We start from the raw sequence: 20,320 nt of genomic DNA, 5'->3' as shown, positions 1-20,320 counted from the left end.
GGTTCTGGGGCCCTGTCTCCCAAGCAAACTCTCTGTGACTCCTTTGGAAATGCCCCTGAATGAGAACTGTGTAACTTGGTATTCAGGTCCACTTTCCCAGACCATGCCCTTTGCCAGTCACTTTGTCACTTATTATCAGCATATCACTCCATTTAACCCCTTCTCCTGGAGCCCAGGGCAAGCCTACACAGGGTAGAATTTCTCCAAGCCCTCTGCACAGGTAGTCGGCTCTAAAGGGGCTTTGGGAGGGCCCAGATTAGTAGGTGTTTTTTATTGATGTGTGACATCGTGGAGTAGAAGGGCTGACAGACAGACCTGCTGCCTATTCTGCCAAGCAAACAGACTTTATTCCCTGGAGGAGGATTGAGGAGTGGGAGAAATCATCTAGCAAATCCTTTGCAGTAGGCAACCAGACTGGTAAATTCAGGGTAATTTTGCATTTGACACATGCGTTCAGTCTCAGCAGTGTGCTAGTTCCAGAATTGAGGGCCTGGGTTTGCTATCAAACTTTTCCATTAAAAGCTCCTACACCTCTGTAGGGTAGATTTTATCCTGAGATGCACAATGCAGAACATAACAAATCCTGAAAAAAAATCTACTATGTAAGTGTAGTTTGGTTAGTTTCAAGCATTAAATTCTGGTCCCAGAACTAATAAACAAGGGTGCAAAATTTGCAAGAATTGCAAGCACCAGAAGAAAGAAGTATAATTTGAAGGACCTGCCCGTTTATGACTTACAAATTGTGACTGGTATTGTGTCTTGGTATGTGAATTTTATTAAACCATCAATGTGGTTGTTTCCAAAAAGCCTATCTGACCCCATGGTTGTGTCTTTGTCTTCTCGCTTCCTAGCTGAAACCCTGAGGAGATACCTGGAGGAATGCTAGACCAGTGAGCTAACAGAGACGTCCTCTTGAACCTTATCCTCTAGCCATTCAAATGTCAGCTTTGGATACAAAGATGGCTGCTGCCTAAAACAAGCAGGTTTTCTGAAACCTTCTGAGGTAAGTGGTGGTTGTCAGAGCTGTAGTGCCTCGCCATTTGAAACACATGGAGCTTTATGAGACCCGTGGAAGAACGTGGAATGATTTATTGTCTTTAATGAGAACTGAGTCAAGCCTTAGACTGAGTCCCAGCTGACTCAAGCCAGACATTAGAGCTTGCTAGAGATTATTATAGATAAATAGATAAAGTTTCTTATGATATTTCAACAGAGAGATAAAAGTTGGAAGAAGTTCTAATTAAAGTTCAATGACTTTATTCTGTTTTTCTACCACCACCTACCAATCTGGCCACATGCTTTCCAATTTCTTAATTTAATCTTTTTTTAAGAGGAAGAGAGTTTTTGGGAAAATGTTCCTCACTTCTGCCTTCTAAAAAACTCAACGGGCAGGTGCCACACATTTGTCTAGTTCGCATGAAGAAAAGCATTTAAAAATAAATTTATAACAAAAGCCGCTGCTGTTGTTGTAACTTAATATTTGCCGAGGAAATCCAATTATGGCCAAGGAGCAGATCAGTCCTTTCTTTTTTTTTTTTTTTTAATCCCCAGTTTGTCTGATTAAGATAGATATAATTATAGGGAAGTGCTTTGCAAGTTAGTTAAACGGAAGTCAACACCATTTTGTTCTGCTGTGAAATGAATCGTTTGAGTCGAACAGGTTGTGTGGTACAGCTGTGCTAACAGGTCGTGTTTACAATACATAGATTGATGTTAGCTTGTTGAAAATCAATCTGCTATCTCCCCGTTTGAGCATTCAAGCAAACATACAAGTACATTGTACCTCTCGGGGGGTCTTGTGAGCTGTGATGTGCATGAAAATAGCTTGGCAAGCTTACAGCTAACTTGCTGTTCTTGCAAGTTCTTGCATCTTGGATGTTAAGAGTCAAGCCATCATGCTATGGAAGATACCGGTGGTTTTAAACTGGGCAGGCAGGGTAGCAGCTGGAATTTATTTCCACATTTTGAAAGTTATCCTTATGATCATAAGGGTTGGGTTTGTCAAAATATATGCCAAGGACCACACAAATTACAAACTCGCTCTGAAACCTAGGACCAGACATGCAACACAAATCCACTCCACAGGCTTGAGTAACAAGACTTTGCCATCTCCGCAGGATAGTGATCAGCAATGTGATGTAAATTGCTGTAATTACTGTGTCACCAAAACATGTACACAATCAGGCAGATCGGGATTCTCTTCATCATGTTGTGCTGGAGTATAATTAGATGGTGATGCCTACAGCTACTAGAGTTTGAGGGAGGCCTACAAACATTTGCAGCTCAAATCTCTCAAACCAAGTAGGTTCCAACCAACAGCAACCAAATCATCAAGATTAAGCTTCTTTGGTACTGCATTGTTAATTGGCTTGAGTAATTTGACTCACTGACCATCCTGAAGGCACCGGGCTTTGTCCTTTTAGCAGTACCATTCTTGCTGAGGTAGGAAACGAGTGTGGCCAAACTCAGTATGAGATCTTACAGAAGGGGAATATGGTATTTACTTACATTTTAAGCTGATTTTACCTGCCTACACTCGTTGTCTTACAGATTTCATTCACTGATGCTCACAAGCAATGAGACATGGTTGTTCAAGTGGTCTGGCCCTGATCACTTGCATGCAACATATACAACAAGGGATGATGGTTGTCAAATCTTCATTAAATGTCCCAGTTTTGGGACAGTTCTTTAACAATCTTTAAGAATTGATAGTTGTTTTGTGGTGATCCTTTGCTGCAGTCTCTCTTCTTGCTAGGCTGCCAGGAGAAGGAATGGGAGATGTGATATGCTGCCATCCTCCTGTTATGAGAGGAGAGTCCTTCGTGAATGAGTTGTGTGTGCTATGTGCTATGGTCTTATCAGTGTGCAGACCTTCTGGGCTTGACAAAAACAACATAGTCTCAAATTTTTTGCTGGGAATGGTGTAATTTGTTATGAATACAAGCTGTTCTTAACTCCCCTGCTCTGCTATTTCTCCTGAGGCTTACATAAAGAGGTTTTCATTCAGACCAATCCCAATACTTCTTTTACAAATCTGCACTGATGACTGGTTCCTGCAGATCCCAGCTCTGGTTTTGAAGAGCCTCTCGGTTCTGCTCAGGACAACGCACAAATGACAAAGGGCCAAGACATCCCAGCAATTAGAATGAAAAGGAAATCCCCCATATTCCCTACTGAAAGCAGCAGTAAAATCTCACATTTAAAAGTAAAATTAATCCCAATTATTCATTGTGCATTCTAATTCACATGGATCAAAAGCTGCCACCGCCTCTTGACCATCCGGCTCCTATTTATTTCACAGCAACGTGTCACCTTCATCCAACAAGAGGAAAGGCAAAGTGTCTGGACCACACCAACTCCATCCCATTCATCCCCCTCTGCACCTCGGCACCTAGCCCTGTTCAGCTGTGTGGGTGTTTCAGAACGCCTGGATAGAGGTAAGGAGATGTTTTGGGGGAATATGGAAACTTGGAACACCTGCCTTCGTGGCTGGGTCTCCTGTTGCTGGCCGTCCGGCCAGGCTGTTCGTGGTGTGATGGGTACATCGTGTGGCCAGAGAGGAGAAGTGCAATTTTTGTTTGACCTTTTTCTTGGGCTAAATCCTGCCACTCTGGCCAGCTGAGCAACCGGATGGTAAAGAACTGAAATTGTCCAGCTGCTAGCACTGCTCTGCACTTCTATGTTGACACTAAAATAGATGTCACTCTGGTTTTTCCTCTGTTCTTCATTAATCCTGCCTTACATGTTTCATGTGCCTGCTGCCTTGAGTGTGCTTAAGTCATATTTTCAGGTGCTTCTCCAAAATCAGGAAGAAAAAGAAGCAGCTACCTTTTTGGGGAGATATTTAGTAATAGTGCAGTAGCAGCTATGATGATCTAGAAGAGTGAGGCAAAATTTGCAGGCTTTTGATGAGTCTTCTCATGACTTTATAAAGAAGCTAAAGCAACATGGCTGAGTTTGAACCTGCTTATTTAGACATTACCAGAGTGACTGTCCAGCTGAATGACTGGATTCCTCAGGGGCCTACTGTAGGTCCAGGACCATAAGTAGTTGTTTAGTGACAAAAATGTTGGAACAGAGAAAATCTGCATGTCCCACCTGGAGGAGAAGGTCTGGGAACATGGAAAAGCACAGGGCTGAAATTCATAGCAACATTGGAAAAATTGAGAGAGGGTCTGGGAAACAGAGGCTGCAAAGAGTTAATCTAGATGAGAGTAATTAACTGCACTAATACTGGTAGGAAATGGTAGATTAAGGAGCAGGAACAGGAAGTTACAGGCTGTCAGAAGCATGAGTCAATGCCCTGCGCTGTGAATAAGGCAGATACTGTACCAGGGTGTGTAAACAGGAACGCAGCCTGGACTACCATACCAGTTCTGCCTAATCATAGCCAAGCCCACGCTGGAGTTTTGGACCAGGTTTAGGTGTTGACCTTCAAAGAAATGTGGCCCAAAGAGTAAGAATCAACAGGAGAACAAGGGGAATGGCCCAAGATGTGAAATCCTGACCTCTGGGGAAAAGAAAAGGGTTGTTATCCTGAGAGAGAAGGACCTCTCCCTGCAAATACCTTTCAGAAAGAGGTTAGGCAGAGCAAGTGCACAGTGAGCAGAGTGCTGAGCAGTTTGTACGAAGACAGCTCCTGCCCAGAACCACGGGTAGGAGAGTTTGCCAGCCAGCCTGTCCTTGAGGAGCGAGGAATGCGGTGCTGTCAGGTTGCAACATAAGTATTTTTATAAATCAGTGCCTGAGCAATTTTAACACAGGAGAGGAATAATGTCAATCACTTTGATGTAGCCAACAGAAGCAAAGAAAGCTTGTGGCAGCTCCTTCCCACCTCGATGATAAGTTAACACTGGAAGATGGCACGTGTACCAATGGATTACATGTAATATTAACTCTCTGGCTGTCTGAGGCACAGCAACAGAAATGGAATAATTTTCCAAATGCAGGCAAATCCTCCCCACAGATAATGTCATACTGGTGGCCAAAGGATGGCAAAGTGATTACAACCAGTTTTTCTTTTCACTCTGGAGCGGTACTCTATTAATATTGCTAGCAATGCTCTGGGAACAAATAGGTCAGGTCCAACCCCTGCATTTGCTGACATCTCATCCATCCCAAACATTCGCATTGTGAGACTGAAATTTGATGCCCAAGACAGTGCAGATGCTATGCAAGAGCATATGGGGCACATCCAGGCTTCAGGTTTCGTCGCAGAGTGTTAACTGGCTTATAGTGTGAGACCATTCAACGTAGAAAGAAATTACAAATTGATGTGCCAAAAATTCTGGATTCCAGCACATCATTGGTTATGGGCATATTAAAACTCAGGATACATACAGCTGGTGCTCCTGACGGATCCAGTTCTGTACAAAAATATGGATACTCCCACCAAGAAGGTAGAAGTTTTTGAAGAAAATGGAGCCTTCATATCCCAGCTTCTCATATACTAGAAATGCACCACTTTCAAATCTGATCATCGTAAGCAAGCTCTACTTCATGTCATAGATATGGGGATTACTGCTGAATTATTGCATCCACAGATGTGGAGAAACTATTTGTCTTTGCCACAGAACCTTCTTGCTGAAAAACACAAGTCTGAAAGAATCCCGACATCTCAAATCGGCAAGAAAATATCCATGTTAGTCTTTGCCAGCCTTGAGTGACTTTGGGTGGGAGTTTGGCTGGGTTTGACCCTGTATTGTAGATTGAATAAGCCAGTTTCTCTTCAGCAAAGTTCTTAACAAAGAGGGCCAGATGTCAGCGGAAGAAATTGGTATCGTTTCCCTGAATTTCTTAAATAATCTCTCCTTTAGATCACCAGTTTATCCCCCCCTTGTTTATTGACACCTTCTCAGCATGAGCCCAAGGAGATGGGAAAGATTTTGCGGCGCTCTGGCTGTTCTTGTAGACATCCTGGCACTCGTTTGATCGGAGGTGAAACAGGATGCGAACCTTTCCTGCTGGGGCTGAGACCACAGCCAAGTGCTATTCAGCTCCGAGAACAATGTCTGGCAGCTTGCAAGTAATTTAAACCAGCTAAAAACAGCCAAGCCTGGGTATGAATCATGACCCATCCGTGTTTGCTTCAGCCTTTTGACTTGCCTGAAATCAGCATGGCCTCTACTGGCAGGCAACCGGCTCCCTGGAGTATAAGCAATAAACATTTTTAAAGGACTTTTCTTTCACAAGGGCTTTGCCTGCATGAATTCTAACAAAAAGCCAACTCTGAGAAGCTTGCATCTGAGGCAGGGGGATGTGCTGCCCTCTGGAAGACCAGCTGTAACATTCATCAAAGAAACCCCAAATATAGAAATATTATGCAGGAACAGAGGTGATGTGGGCTTTTTCTTGGCTGTGAGATCTTCTGAGACCACTGTACCATGTTATACCATGGCATTACAGCTCCACTTTTTGAAGCAGCCCTGGAAAAGATACTCCCACTCTGTTTCTCTAGAGAGAAAAAGCAAGATCCTCCAGGATGGTAAATGGGGCCGGTTCCACTGAGGTCAGGTCACAGCAGCTGGCAATCTGGACCATAATACATGGGGTGGCAGAGCTGGAACACGCCGCGGGGCTGAAGAGTGTGGCCAGTGGACCGAAGCACTAGCCAGGGACTTGGGATACCTGTGTTGTTCCCCTCACCCTGCCGCCCGACTGCTGAGCAAACCCGAGATGTCTCTTTGGTCCTTCACGGTCAAAAGCTGGCAGCAACATTGTTCATAAAGTGCTTTATCAAATAACTGACCTCCAGGAAATCTCAGCATTATCTAGGAAATAAAACTCCAGGAGCAGATGATGCAGACAAAAACCAGAATCAGCCTACAGAAAGAAACAAGGGGAAAGGTTTGTATTTTCTACGGGACGTGGGCACATGTTGGGACACAGCCACTCCAGCCACCAAAGAAGGAAGGGTCTGGCCAGCTACAAAAGCCAGAGCAGCCTGCTTCAAAGCCTGAAAGGCATGAGGATCTACCCAGAAAGTTGACCGAAAGGCAGGGCACGACCAGCATCCGACGGCCGGGCTGATTCAAAGAAACTAACTCAATAGTTTGATTAACTATTAAGTAGGTATTCTTTATTGGCAGCGCTGGATGCACGGGGGATCGTTCCACCTATCGTGCACACCGTCGAGTTTAATTGTGCAGGTTAAGTACATGTTCTACATACATATTCACTAGATTTCCAAGAAATGTTATACATATTCATTAGTTTTCCGGGAAACTATTAGCATATGTAAATGTCCTTTACGCAGGCGCATTGAAGGTCTCTGGTGGTCTTCAGGAGTCCTCTGGTGGTCTTCCATAGTCTTCCTCACTTGTCCGCTATTTGACCCTCCTCAGGTGATTCTGCGCAGTATGGTCCTTTACATGTTTTGATACATCAGTGCTTGTTAGTGTTCTTATTATCTAAGTTTTCATTAGTAGTATAGAACCATATGGCTAGTTTAAGCTAAATTATCTACAAGGACGAGAACAAAGGCAGGAGTTGTTATCTTTTCCAGCCCTATCTATTCAGGCAAGGCCTCTACTTGTGCCTTCTTAACAAGATCATAAATTCATCAAACATTTAATTAAGTTTTGTGATCACTCATGGTTCCTTCTTGCTCATCACTCCCAAGTACCAGTCTCTGACAGGCTTAATCCCTGGCAAACACCAGTCCTTGGTATGTAAAGTTACAGAAAGACAATCATTAAGCAATAAGCAGTTCGTTCTCTGTATCAGGCTCTGCACTTGCCGGCAGCCTGGTCTTGAACCCAGGCCCCGCTCTGCTACATCGGAGGAAGGTCCTGCACCGGCACCTCCTCCTGCGGCCGAAGGGGCTTTGCGTCGTGCTCGTAGGATGCTAAAACCCATTTGCCATTACACGTGCAGTCATTGCTCCTGCAATACCATTTTTAGATGGTTTTCCACCCCAGAAACAGCGCGGTAACGCCCGGGGAGGTGCGCAGGCTGCCAGCGCACAGCTCAACCCTGGGAAGGTCAATATATGGGATAAAAGGAAACACCCTCAAGTCGCAACAAGCTCCTCAAGGGCACTGGAGGTGACGATGCTCCACCAACGGCAGCGCCCGACGGTCCCAGGGGGCTCCTCAAGTCCCCGGGGGCAGGCTGCGAATTTGCCTTCCCCACCCCTGCTCGGCCAAGGGCCGGGGCCGGGGCCGGGCCGGGAGCGGGGTCGCCGCTCCCCGCCCAGCGTTGGGGGCGGGCGGGGTGGAGTCACGGCCGCGCCGCGGGGCCCAGCGCCACGCTCCGCTCCCATTGGCTGCCGGGACGCAAGGCCGCCCTTGGTGACGTACGTGCGCCGCTCCCATTGGCTGGGACGCGGGACGGGGGGCGTGGCGGTGGGGGCGGTGGTGGTCGCCGCTGGGTAGGTGCGGGCCGGGGCGAGGCGGTGGCGGTCCCCGGGGGCGGGTAGGAGAACGGAACGGCACGGCACGGAACGGAGGAGCAGCAGCTCCGGGTGCTGCCCGGGAGTCCCGGGGGGCGGGCGGGGAGGAAGCGGGCGGCTTTCCCTTTGGAAGCCCGTCCCCATTACCCGTTGGGCGTTGCATCCGTGTCTCCAGCAGTTCAGGGCGGGCATCCCCAGGGTGCGGTGCTTCCTCGGCATTATTGCCTTTATTTCTTTTTTTTTTTTGGTTAATGTGCCATTTTTTCAGCTGCGGAAAGGCTTTTCGGGTGGAAGCATGCAAGAAAAGGAGAAAAAAAATACCAAAACTCACATTCCGCAGGCCTGAAAGGCAAGAGCGGTGTGTTTTTCCCCGAAACAACAACAAAAACACTCCTCCCCAGCAAAACCAGGGCTGGTGGGAGACGGAAACTCCATCAGCGTCCGCTGCTCTTGTTGAAGTCTGCCAGCCAAGTGATAACTCTCATTGGGACAGCTCTTCTTGTCTGCTGGGGTTTATGCAACTCTTTGGCAGGCAGCTTTCTTTTGACGACATGAAAAAGTTAAGGGATCGCTTTAATTGAGAGGTCCCCGTGGACCTTCCCCCGTTGAAATGAATGAAATGGCCACTGTCTTCATCTGTTATCTAAAAAAACAGTCAAGGGTACTGCTTCTGAGCCGCCCCGTCGCTGGTGAGACAATTGAGGGCTCGGGTGTAGCTGGGATTTCTGGCAGTTTTCATGTGGTTTTAAGGCCAGTGGAAGGTCTCCACCGTGCCTAAAGCTGTGGTCGTACGTCCCTCTGCAGAGCTGTGTCAGTCCTGCCTGAGGATTTGGGCTTGCTGCTTCTTGTCGTGAGGGTTAATCTTGATGTGTCTCTACCGCTGGCAGCCTGAGCTCTGAATTTTTGTGGTTTTGTTGGAAAATGGTGAGAAACCTTGTTTTTTAGCTGCTCTTGTAGTTGAGAGTTGCACTTAATGGCATTAGCATTTTCATTCTGTTTTTAAATATGACTTCTTGCCTGACTGTTCTGTGTACTGGATGTGTGTGACTTCCCCATCTAGTTTGCATCCAAGTGTGGCTGGGTGTCCAGCTTCCCCTGAAATTAATTGAAATTAGCTGCCTGAATTAGAGGCTTTTGAAAAGGCAGTGAAATCTCTGGTGTCCGTTTGAATATCCTTACAAATTCTGAAATAAGCAGATTTACTCTCACTCGTGTATTGGCAGGTTTCCCAGTTTCTCTTTAGCTTCCAATTAGCTTCTGGAGATTTGATGAACCTGCGAACCAGCACTTGCTCTTATTTTAAAGACTAATGGTGTTATAGAAATATATATCACTGCATGCTCTGTCCATAAGATCAACAAATAGTCTTGAAAGTTCAGAATAGTTCAGCCTTTGCGCTCCTGCGTAGTTACAAAAATAACAGATGGGTTGTGACCTGTAATTTTTTTTTAATGTTGCTTAACACATGCTTTTCAGATTTAAGGCCAAGCTTATATATGTTTTTTATAGTTGTTTTTACTGGGCTGACTGACACAGGACTCAAGCTGCTAAATCTGATGGAGAGAACGATGTTCAACATCACTTTGAATTTAATGTGGCATCTTCTTAAAAATAAAGAGGTACTGAAGTCGATCATTTATTACTGCACATTCAATTTAAAACTTTAAAGTCTGCAGTGGTGCCTTGTTAAACTTTTCTTTCTTTTAGATATTTTTTAAAATCACTGCCCAACAACAGAACTGATTGTTGAGGCATTTATGTCCTAAGCTATGGGTGTCCAGCACTCCCCTCTCTGTTAAGGCTTAAATCTACTGGATCATTTTTGGATGTACAGCGCTGCCAGTATGTGCAAGGAGAGATTAGAGCCGGTGAGATGCCCGTTCATGTCGTGATAATTAGTGATGTTCTCTGCTGAATCACCTGCTTCCTGTCATGGAGGAAAGTGCCCCAAATGGTGAATTTGAAGCAGGCTTTTAGGCTCTGAAACAGATCCTGGAATTTAATACGTGGTACCTTACGATTTGTCACCCTGGCAGCTTTTTTCTCATGAGATTTTGGTTGGAAGAGGAGGAATCCAGCCAGCGAGCATCGTTTCTCCTTGTGGCCAAGGCCCTGGCTTTCAAAGCTGGTAAACAAATGTATCTCAGGGGATTTTCTGGGCATTTAAATCACCTGTAAGTTGGATTTGGCATTCGATTTGCTAATACTTGCTTGCCTGACTGTCTAAGCAAAGTAACTCAGAGGGACTGAATGGGAGTTGGTGAAGGCTGGCAGGTGACAGGGGGCTGCCTCCTGGGGCTCAGGAGACCTCTGGCCCTAAAAACCTATGATGGATACGTGAAGAAATCCCACACGTGCTATGTGGGAAACACACGTGGGTTCGTGAGTGGTTTGAGATATTCTTCTTGTTAGCATCAGAAATCTACCTTCTGTTAAACAAGATATATATGCTTACATATATTTTAATGATATATTGTTGTATAATCTGTAGGGAATTTAGCAGGGGTACACTTATCAATTACGTTTATTGCAATTACTATGCCATTTTGTTTGGATATACAACCTTTTTAGGGGGAAAAAGAGAGCAATACGGTCGATTTTAGGATGACATGAGGTGCGTAGGGTTGTATTCAGTAGCGACTTAAGCAATCAAGTGGGTGAGTCCTGGTGTCGGCAGAGGGACACGGCTTGCTTGGAGGGCTGGGAGAGCCCAGGCTTTACTTGCCCTCTACGCAGCTGCTGCTGTGCTGAATATAGCTGCCCAGCAGTTGTACAGGCTGCCGGCTCTCAGGGAGGGGGAAGGCAGCTGCAGTGCCTGCTGCGGGTTGTGCCGGGGATTTGGTCTCCCTTGGAGACCCGGCGCATCGCCCCGTTGCTCTTTGTTCACATGCATGGGCTCTGCCCGTGGGAAAACCCCCGATGCCAGAGGGGTGGATCATAAAACGAGATCACGACAAAAGAGCTGACGGAGGGTATGAGTATCAACTTGCTTCCCACTTCCAAGTATTGTTTGGGAATACTTTCTTTCCTCCTTTTTTTTTATTTTCCTTCTAAGTTGAGTTTGCTGTTGATGCTCCCTTGGCTGGCCCCTCCATCGCTAGCCCGGCACTAGCTGGGTGAGTACTGGCAAAACCACTCTACCAGTGTTTTCCTAATGCTGGCAACCTGCTTTGGGCTGGAGTTGCTGGAAGAGGCTTCAGTGTTGCCAGGGCTCTGAGGATGCTCACCTGTGACTGAGTGGCACAGAGCCTACATGTGGGGATTTTGGCAGTGCCCATTTCGATGCTCTGTGGGGAGCCCGCAAGGTGTCATTTATGTTGAGAGTAGTTTTGAGTCCTGCTAGCTTGGTGAACGTGAGCAGAGGTGCTCGGCTCTGACTGGTGTTCGCAAAACAAGATCTCCCGTGTGCTGTATTGGGTCTCCTTGATGTGGCTTATCGGTTGTCCTGCTGCAGCTCCTCACTGGAGGCCAGCGCAGGCAGCGAGAGGGTGATGGTGGAGCACCTCCCTGTGTGGAGCACCCAGGGCTCAGGCTTCGAGACTAATACCTCATGTTAGAAGGATTTGCAGCAAGATGCAATGGGCTTGGCTCTACAGCACGCCTGAAAATGTGTCATTGGCTGAGCAAGTATTTCCATTAATTAATTTCACAAAGAGTTAATTTCATGAATTGAGGTAGCAGCTGCAGAGCTAAGCGCCAAGCTTGGGTTTTACAGCCTCCTACCTCTCCCTCTAATTTTTTATATATACTTCTCACTTCTGGGTGGCTTCCATTTCAAGGTTTTGAGTTTGTCTCTTAAAAACCCCTCAACTTTCCACCCCAACGGCCTTCAAGACTCAGTGACGCTAATAGGTGCTTTACATCCTAGTTAATGATGTCTCTTTTGGGCCCTGTAACCTCATGGTGCACAAAGTGTTTGTGAAATTGGCCATTAATTCAGGAGACAGTTGCACCATGCTGGCAAGGTATAAAGCACAGGTTTATTCTCAGTGCGGCCAGAGCTTTAATTAGATTTTCCCGGTGTGTCATGTCCTCGAAACCAGAAAACACTGCTGAGGCATGAAGGTTTGCTCTTTCCTCTGTCCCACTTGACACACCAAGATGCGACTTCATGATTTTTGGGGTCTGACCCAGAACATGCTTAAGATCTTCACTATTAGACGTACTCAGTTTCTTTACTTGGCATGGAGACAAGGGGGGACGGTGAGTTGCTGCTACTGTGTGTTGTGTATTTCAGAGCGCCCAAGGCTTGGCATCATCTTGCAGAAGAAGTTCTGTCCCTGTGGCCGTGGATGTGGGAAAATCACCTTCTGAAGCCTCACTGAGTGGGAAGGCTGAAGGCGATGGTAGGTGGGACTGCGCAGAGGTGGAGACAGACTATCCGGAGCTAGTGGACAGCCTGCGCCAGCTTTTAGGGGCAGAGGAAGCCAAGCCCTGCTCGCAAGGGATGGAGAGCATGGCAATGAGTGGACGCAGTCGCTTGGCCACCAGTGTTACCCAGGGAGGTTCGAGCTACCGCCAAGAAGTGTCTTCAGCATCCACATCCAGATTTCCCAGAGAAAGAGCAAGCCTCTCGGAGACAGAGTTGTTAATTTATAGAGCTGTCGACGGCGATGTGCCTCATCATGTTAGCCACCGGTTCCTCTCCCCAGAAGAGCAGCAGGTGAGAGTGTTGTGCGTACAGGTGTTGCTGCATCACCGGGAGGTCCCAGGTGAGGTGGGGACTTGTTTGTCTGGGCTGTCGTAGCAGGGCTTTCCATCTCCTCCAGCCAGAGTGTGCCAACCCCAGCCCCGGGCTAAGCCGTACGGTGGGGAAGGGCTTGGGCTCCGACACCTGAGCCATTGCCTCCATTCCTGTATTGCCACCACGGAGCTGGAAAGTCGCTCATGACGGGGCTCCTTCAATAAGTGCTTCTTGCTGCCAAATGACTCGTGCAGCTTCTCAAGCCCTTGGGATGCCTTTACTTAAAAACAAGCCCCACTCTGGGCTTCGGGCAGCTGTGTGCTGTCCTGCAGACAGAACAGACTTCCCCTTCCAGCCTCTCCTCAGAGCGAGTCCAGGGCTGGGCTTTTATCTCCATGTCCCAGCACAAAGGAGCCTTTTGTCTGGATGCTGTGCTTCATTTTATGCGTCCCTCTCTCCCGTTCCTTTTTCCCCCTGTCCTCGAGCAGGTGAAGGCATCGGGCTGTTGGGAGCCGGCATCCAGCCCTCCCAGCCGGCGTGGCTCTGCAGAGGAGAGCATCCTTGCTGGCAGCTGCCACGATGCCCATGCCGGCCAGTGGAGCCGAAGGTTAGCAGTTCAATCACCATTATCCTCCACCCTGGAGGTCCTGCGGCCCCCAACGTCCCCCAGCCCCGAGAGTGCCCTGCGGAGCCACTCCGCATCAAGCTTCTCCACTCTGTCTTCAGAAGAAAATGGCCTCTCTGAAGAGCCGGCCCAAAGCATGCCGGCCAGTGCAGATGTGTCTTCTCCTGCAGGCACTGCCACCCGGGACCTATGCTGTTGGTGGGCTGCGGCAGAAGGCAGGGTGCCGCGGGCACGCAAGCTTTTCAGTCCTCTGCTTGATGACCGTGCCACCGTGGAGCGCATCAGGGAGATGTCATCATGCCAAGCCAATTACTGGGCATGTGCCATACCTGATTCATTACCCCCATCTCCAGACCGTCATTCACCCCACTGGAACCCCAATAAAGAGTATGAGGACTTGCTGGATTATGCTTATCCGCTGAAGCCAAGATACAAGCTGGGAAAGATGCCAGAGCATTTCCTTCACGATTCAGGAATAGGTTTGGACAGCTTTTCTGTTTCCCCTGAGGGCACGTCAAGGTCCACCAGCATCTACGGCCGAGGTGGGCAGGCTCGAGGAAGTGGAGAAAATGGATGTTGGGGGTTCGTGGCCTCTGCAGACAGGTTCTCCGCCCCAGGGCCTGGAAAAAGAGGCCGCTCAGGAGCTGGCTCATACTATGAACCTTTACCTATTGCAAAAGCATCCTTTGCAAAGAGTGCTTCCAATCGTCCTTCTAGAGGTTCTGCTAAGGATGTAACGACAGAGTCAGCTAAGCCAGGTTTATCTGGCTGCCCTGCTGCAGATGGGAGAAGCTGGTGCACCAGAGGGAGCCCCCTTCCAAACTACAAAGGGCAGGCAAAAAGCACTAGTAGTTTTTTACCTACAACAGGAGTGCTCCCCCTGAGGAAAGAGTGGGAGGGTGATGAAGAATTTCTCTCCCTGCCTCCGAGACTGCAGGAGCTGGAAAGGCTGGCTCAGTTTTTGTCCAATCTTTCCTTAACAATAAGGACGCCTGGGCACAACCACCGAAACCTTCCACGTCACAGTGACGGCAGGCAGCCCCTTTCGTCTGAGTTGGCTCCTTTTGGAGAAGTGGGTGGCAGGGACAAAAGAGGTAATATTGAGGATTATGCTGGGCTGTGGCACCCCTGCAGCTCTCGAAAGCCCAGCTGGGAAGACACTGAATCATGTGGCCGGATCCGTAGGGATCCTCTGCGGGGGATTCATGTACCGACCGGTCTCGGGGACACATTGGATGGGACGTACCTAAATGAACCACGGGTCAAGGGGCATCTGAAGAAGAGCCAGGAGGGCGAGTCCCTTGCCCAGTGTGTTAAGGTAGGCTGAGACAAGAAATAAAGTTTATTATGGGAAGATCTCACATAAAATGTTGCCTGTGTTTATGGCACAATTAATTAAGGCTCCCCCTTCTGCATGATGTTTGGTGCCTGGCAGCTGGTAGTAATTTATGCAGGGGGGCTCACTGGAGCAGATAATTTCTTCTGATGGAGCAAGAGCCCATCTCAGTTTTCCTGGGGCTCAGCATCACAGGGCTAGGTTCGGTGGAAATGTGGCACTTGGCTTCCCCCAGCCCACCCGTTCTGCAGCACCGCTGCACTGGGAAGATGCGAGAGCCATGGTTGGGGCTGGACTGGCATGAAGTCTGGTGTTCGCTGCCTGCCCCATCACTCCAGCTATTTATTGTGGCGTGGCTGGCCTTGCCCTTCATCCCAGGCTCTCTTGTCTTCCCCGAACTGGGTCCTACTTAAGGTATAACAAGGCCAGGCAGAGCTGGCAGGGTTTCTCTGAAGAGTTTCTGAATTATTTTGTGGATTTCTATTTTTTGGGCAAGTGATGCCTCATGGCCATCCTGCCACCAGTGCTGTGCTCCCTGGCCACACCTTCCCCTCCATCTTCTTCCCCACCCCAGCCCCAGGCTGAATTTGGAAGCGATGCTGAGCTGTTTGCAAGAGAGTAATTATTATCATGCACATAGCTACAAACACCAGTGCATTTCATCCCCTCCTCTTGTATGGGAATAAAAGGGTCTTTTCTACTGTCAGCATTAGGGTTTATCTGTCGCCCGAAATCATGGTGCCAGGGAGAAGCAGTTCAGCTTTATAGCAAAACCCCGAGGAGCAGGAGCAGGGCTGGAGTTTGGTTTCAGTGAGAGCAGAGACCCCTGGGTTTTGTGCAGCATCTTACAAAAATAATCCCTTACTGAGACGCTTTAAAAATAAATGAAAGCACTTAATTGAACGAGACGAACCCTTGGGGAAGAGCAACTGCAAATTAACTGCATGGCTCTGGTGAGGAGGAGGGTGTCTCTCTGGCTGGGAGATGGTGGAGGCAAACCTCTTCCTTCAGCCTGGGTGCCATTGGCTTCTGACACCTCCCTAGCAGCAATTTCATGGTGACCCTCAATTCTTGCCACACAGTGGGTTTGGGGTGTGTTTAGGGGTTTAGGGTTTTTTGCCTTTTTTCTTTTTCTGTTGATCCTTGGCTTCCCAAGCTTAGGGATGTTTGTGTGCGGGGGGCGGGCAGGAGAGGAGCAGGGAGCAGGTGCTTTCTGAAACACCACTGGCTCACCTATTCCTGTCCCTGCTGTGTCTTTGTTGCCGAAATAGATCAGTAACTCCTTTTGTTATGCTTCGTTAAGTAGATGTTTTGCTGCCAGCTGGAAGAGCTAATTCGTTGGCTGTACAATGTTGCAGACATCACCAACAGCTGGGTCCCAGCCACGCTGGATGCTGAGAGCATGAAGGCATTGCTGCACCGCTACTTGGTAGGTATTTCTCCCCACTCTTCGGTGCTGCAGGCAGCAAGTAGTGGGAAGCAAGGCACTGCTGGCACGGTCCAGGCAGGCGATGTGGGGTGCATCAAGTGTGCAAAGCCAAATCTGGGAGTACTGGGAACCTGCTCGGGGGAAACTGCTCCCTGGGTGACCTGCTGCAGGTGTCTCTCTTCCAAAAACCCTTCTAAGCAGCGCTCCTCTTCCCCTTTCTTTCCCAGGAGTTCAGGAAAGATGTGGCCAACCACCGGAGCCTGACGGAGAGTGTGCTGGAGAGGGGAGAAGCTCTCCTTGACTGCATGGCATCAAATTCGCCAGGTGAGGAGGAGCGCTTGAGCGGGGCTGGTCATGGACACAGCCGGTGATGCTGGCCGTAGCGTCTGCCCCCTGAAATCCCTGGCCCCACATGTGTGTGGGTGTGGAAGTGGTGAGCAGAGTTTGCCATTCAGCAGCTGTATGGGAATGAAAAGGGTTTTACACCTCCATTGCTGTCTGGAGACTTGGAGGTGAGGTGACTTGGAGGTTTGAAGCGATTACTCCTGAGCACTTTCAGCTGCACCACGCCTTGACCCTTGCCTTGTGCCGTGCCACCCATCGTGGGTGATGAATAGGTTTCTGCCTCTTACGGGTCCCTTCTTAGGTTTTTATCTTAACTGCAGCATGGCCAGATCCCACTGGGCTGTGGGATGCTGTCGGCCTGCAGCTGGGAGGAGATGCTTTTGTCCAGCACAGGAGAAGGCGATTTTCACACCCTGCTTGCACTTGGTGCATCCCAGGATGGGTGTTGGCAGCCAGTTTGGGGAGACAGCCCAGCCTGGCTGGTGGCGCAGCACACATCGGGCAGTCGCTCTGGTTTTTTGGTGCATCCTGCACAAGGGATTTCTAAAGGGCAGGTTGGGTCTGCAGTCACCAAAGGGGCTTTAGTGGTCAAGTGCTGCATTATGGATGGGCTTTCTTACACAGTCCCAAAGGTTTCCTTTGGGAGCCCCTATTTCTGTATCCTCACTTTTAACCTGGAGCCTCCTAGGTCACTTTCCACCCCCTCCAAACTCTGCATCACAACTTGGGTGGGATGAAGATCAGCTTATTGATTTCTAACACTCGATTTCCTTCAAAAGTCTATCATCTGGGCGAGTGGAACTCTCTCTTACTACTTTTACAGACATGAATTGTCACGTTACTACCACCTCCATCATATGTTTTGTTTTCCAGCTCTGAAAGACACGCTGGGTTTGATTGCAAAACAGTCAGAAGAGCTAGAAAGCCACGCGGAGCACTTGTACGAATCTGTTCTAGCTGCTGTGGGTCCCATGCAGGGTGAGGACGGGATGGAGAACAAGGGAGTGCAGCAGACAGCTGCTCAGTGGGTAAGCAAGGGGGCAAACCAGCCTTTCTGTGGCGGGAGGAGAGGGAGGGAAGTGTAGGAAGATAAAACACTTAAATTAGCTAACACTATACATCAGGCTTTATTATTTTTTCTTTTAATGTGACGTTTGGAAAGCCTAAAAGGAGAAGAAAGCAAGGGCGATCTCAAAATGGATGCCCCATCATCTTTAAATGTGTGTCAGGGGAAGAGCAGTGTGATGAAACCCAAGATCGTGAGAGCGATGGCAGCTCCTCGGAGGGACCCAGGGAGCCAGCAGGCACGTCGCTGTCAGTCAGGGTGGAGGGATCATCAGCAGTCTGTCCGGCACACACAGCTGCTCTACTGAAATCACTTGGACAGCAGAGGGAAGATGGGAAAGGGGTATTTTTTTGTTTGGTTGGTTGGTTGTTTTTTTCTCTCAGAGAAAAATGCTGCTTGCCCTGTCACAGTGGGAAAGAGATGCAAGTTAATTTGGGTGCAAAATATGGGCTAGAAAACTTGTTTGCTGATTTCTTGAACGTCTTCCTTCAAATAAAACTGCAGAGACAAAAGTGTTTCAGGAGGGCATGGCAGGAGCGTTAGCTTAAAGGGGCTGAGGGATGTGTGGTGTTTGAGGGCAGAGGCACAGCAGCATCAATGGGGTCAGCTGTGTGCTACCACAGCCCTCAGCCACTCACACTGTGATTGGGAATCACTATAAAACTGTGTCCGTACAAAACAATCATGGGTGTTAGCAAGGAGCTGGGTCCAGAGACACAGGAAGGCTGTTAATGGCTTCTAAGCACCAAGCCGTAGGAATTTAGGATCTGCAGGATAACCTTGCCACCCCCCACCCTGCCCCCCGCATTAGCTCAGAGCATTGATTTCCCCATGGCCCACTCCATGGCATGCCTTAAAATTTGGAGTTGCAAAGGCAAAAAATTATTTCCAGTACTTTAAAGGAGAGTAACAATAGCTTAAGTAGTTTGTGTTTTGTTTTTTTTTTTTTAAATTGCTAAATATACACTGACTATAACCTCTACACTACTGAGCATATGTGGAGTTAAGTATAGCATGGGGGTTTGGTTTGTTTGTTGGTTTGCAGCCAAAGCACAGTAGCAAACTTAATCCCTTTTATTTCAGGTGCTGCCTCTATCAGACCTGGGCTTCGTTAGCCAGTCTCGGGATGGCTGAGAAGAAATGCAGCAACCACCAAACCACCTCTTTCACCTCTTGCAGAGATGCCAAATACCTATGATCACTGTGTTTGGCTGATTTCAGTTTGGTTTCTTTTTTTTTTACTGTGGCTTGAGAAAGGCGAGCTGTACAGCAGTTATTTGGCTACTGGGATGTCTAGTTAATAGTGCTGACTATATTGGGGAGTTTTGTGAGGAATGTACAGCTGGCCTTTTTTTGGTTTGTTTTTTAATGTAGCTTTCCTTTTTTATTGAAGTGGCTTGTTCCATGTGTTGGCAAAATGTCAGGAACATGCTGGTTTTTTAACTGAGTAATCCATAGTGTGCCGTGCAACTCACTTCTAAGTAAAGCTGTGTGATTTTATTAGCTGCGTTCTCATGTTTTGTTTATGCTCTTCAAAAATAGGTGCTAGAAGCCAAGAAGTAGCAACTCCTGGTTCTTGGGAGCAAACTGAACTCTTGTTTATAGTTACCACTCCCTGATGAAGCAGAGCCTATTTAACTTTCAGTTTCCTTATGCATGAACATGAAGAGCCAATATGCTGTATGAAATCTTGATAAAATAGTAAGCAGGTGAGTACACTCAGGGAAGAACCAAGTTATCTATGAACTGCTGTCACCTGTTATTTGCAGTAGTTGTGTTAGTGCTGTGCTGGTTTCCCTGGGTGAAGAGTTGTGCCTTTCCCCTCTTACAGCTAGTGCAGTTCATCACTGCTCAAAAAAACATTCATAAAGGGTTTCCAAACACTTTCTGCAACAGAAAAGGGCATCTCTGAAGCAGCATAACAAGGTAAGTGGCCAAAAAGTTGCAGCCAACTACAGAATGTTAGTACTTGGCTTTAATTAACCTTTAAACTAAATAGCAATCATCATGTTCTTGTGCATCATTTCCTCCCATTCTTGTGAATGGAACAAAGTGAAGTTTCTGTACTGCACAAGTAGAAGGTGAAAGCATAGTTAAAACTGAAACAGTTATGAATGATAAATAATTCATTGGGTTTTGTGGGGGTTTTTTGATACTCTCCCATCTTCCACCACCTCAGCTTAAAGGGCAATTTTTTTTATTGCCAAGTTGCAGGTGACAATTCATAGATCAGTGTAAGTTCAACAAAAAGGCTCAAGCAGCTACAGTGAGACTGGTCTCCCTGACTTTACCAACACCAGGTCCCATACCCATGGGCATTCAGGGAGATGCTTAAACAAAGCCTATATAGAGCAGGGCAGGGTGGGAGTTAAATGCAAGGAAAGGCTACTGGTCCCTATGTGCTACCACTTGCAAGTCTTAAGCCCAACCCATTACATCAAAG

The 20,320-nt window shown here is 47.8% G+C and overlaps 1 protein-coding gene across 7 annotated transcripts; it reads left to right on the top strand.

Annotated features, from left to right (window-relative positions):
- The first annotated feature begins 858 nt into the window (after window positions 1–858).
- CEP68 (centrosomal protein 68) lies at window positions 859–19,380 on the top strand. Of its 7 annotated transcripts, none has more exons than XM_052784186.1 (9): window positions 859–1,003; window positions 3,302–3,437; window positions 12,630–13,055; window positions 13,565–15,019; window positions 16,344–16,466; window positions 16,694–16,790; window positions 17,685–17,839; window positions 17,974–18,219; window positions 18,961–19,082. In XM_052784186.1, exons 3-9 carry the CDS (start codon window positions 12,840–12,842, stop codon window positions 19,009–19,011), a joined length of 2,343 nt encoding a protein of 780 aa, XP_052640146.1. In that variant the 5' UTR covers window positions 859–1,003; window positions 3,302–3,437; window positions 12,630–12,839; the 3' UTR covers window positions 19,012–19,082. The 7 variants fall into 7 exon arrangements, with proteins under 7 accessions (XP_052640146.1, XP_052640149.1, XP_052640144.1 ...); XM_052784183.1 differs by lacking the exons at window positions 859–1,003; window positions 3,302–3,437 and adding exons at window positions 8,419–9,081; window positions 9,197–9,316; XM_052784185.1 differs by lacking the exons at window positions 859–1,003; window positions 3,302–3,437 and adding exons at window positions 8,419–9,316; window positions 10,429–10,520.
- The last annotated feature ends 940 nt before the right edge of the window (window positions 19,381–20,320 follow it).

The sequence above is a fragment of the Harpia harpyja genome, chromosome 4 (assembly GCF_026419915.1).
Source record: "Harpia harpyja isolate bHarHar1 chromosome 4, bHarHar1 primary haplotype, whole genome shotgun sequence".
Lineage (NCBI taxonomy): Eukaryota > Metazoa > Chordata > Aves > Accipitriformes > Accipitridae > Harpia > Harpia harpyja.
This window is presented reverse-complemented; position numbering and strand designations above follow the sequence as displayed.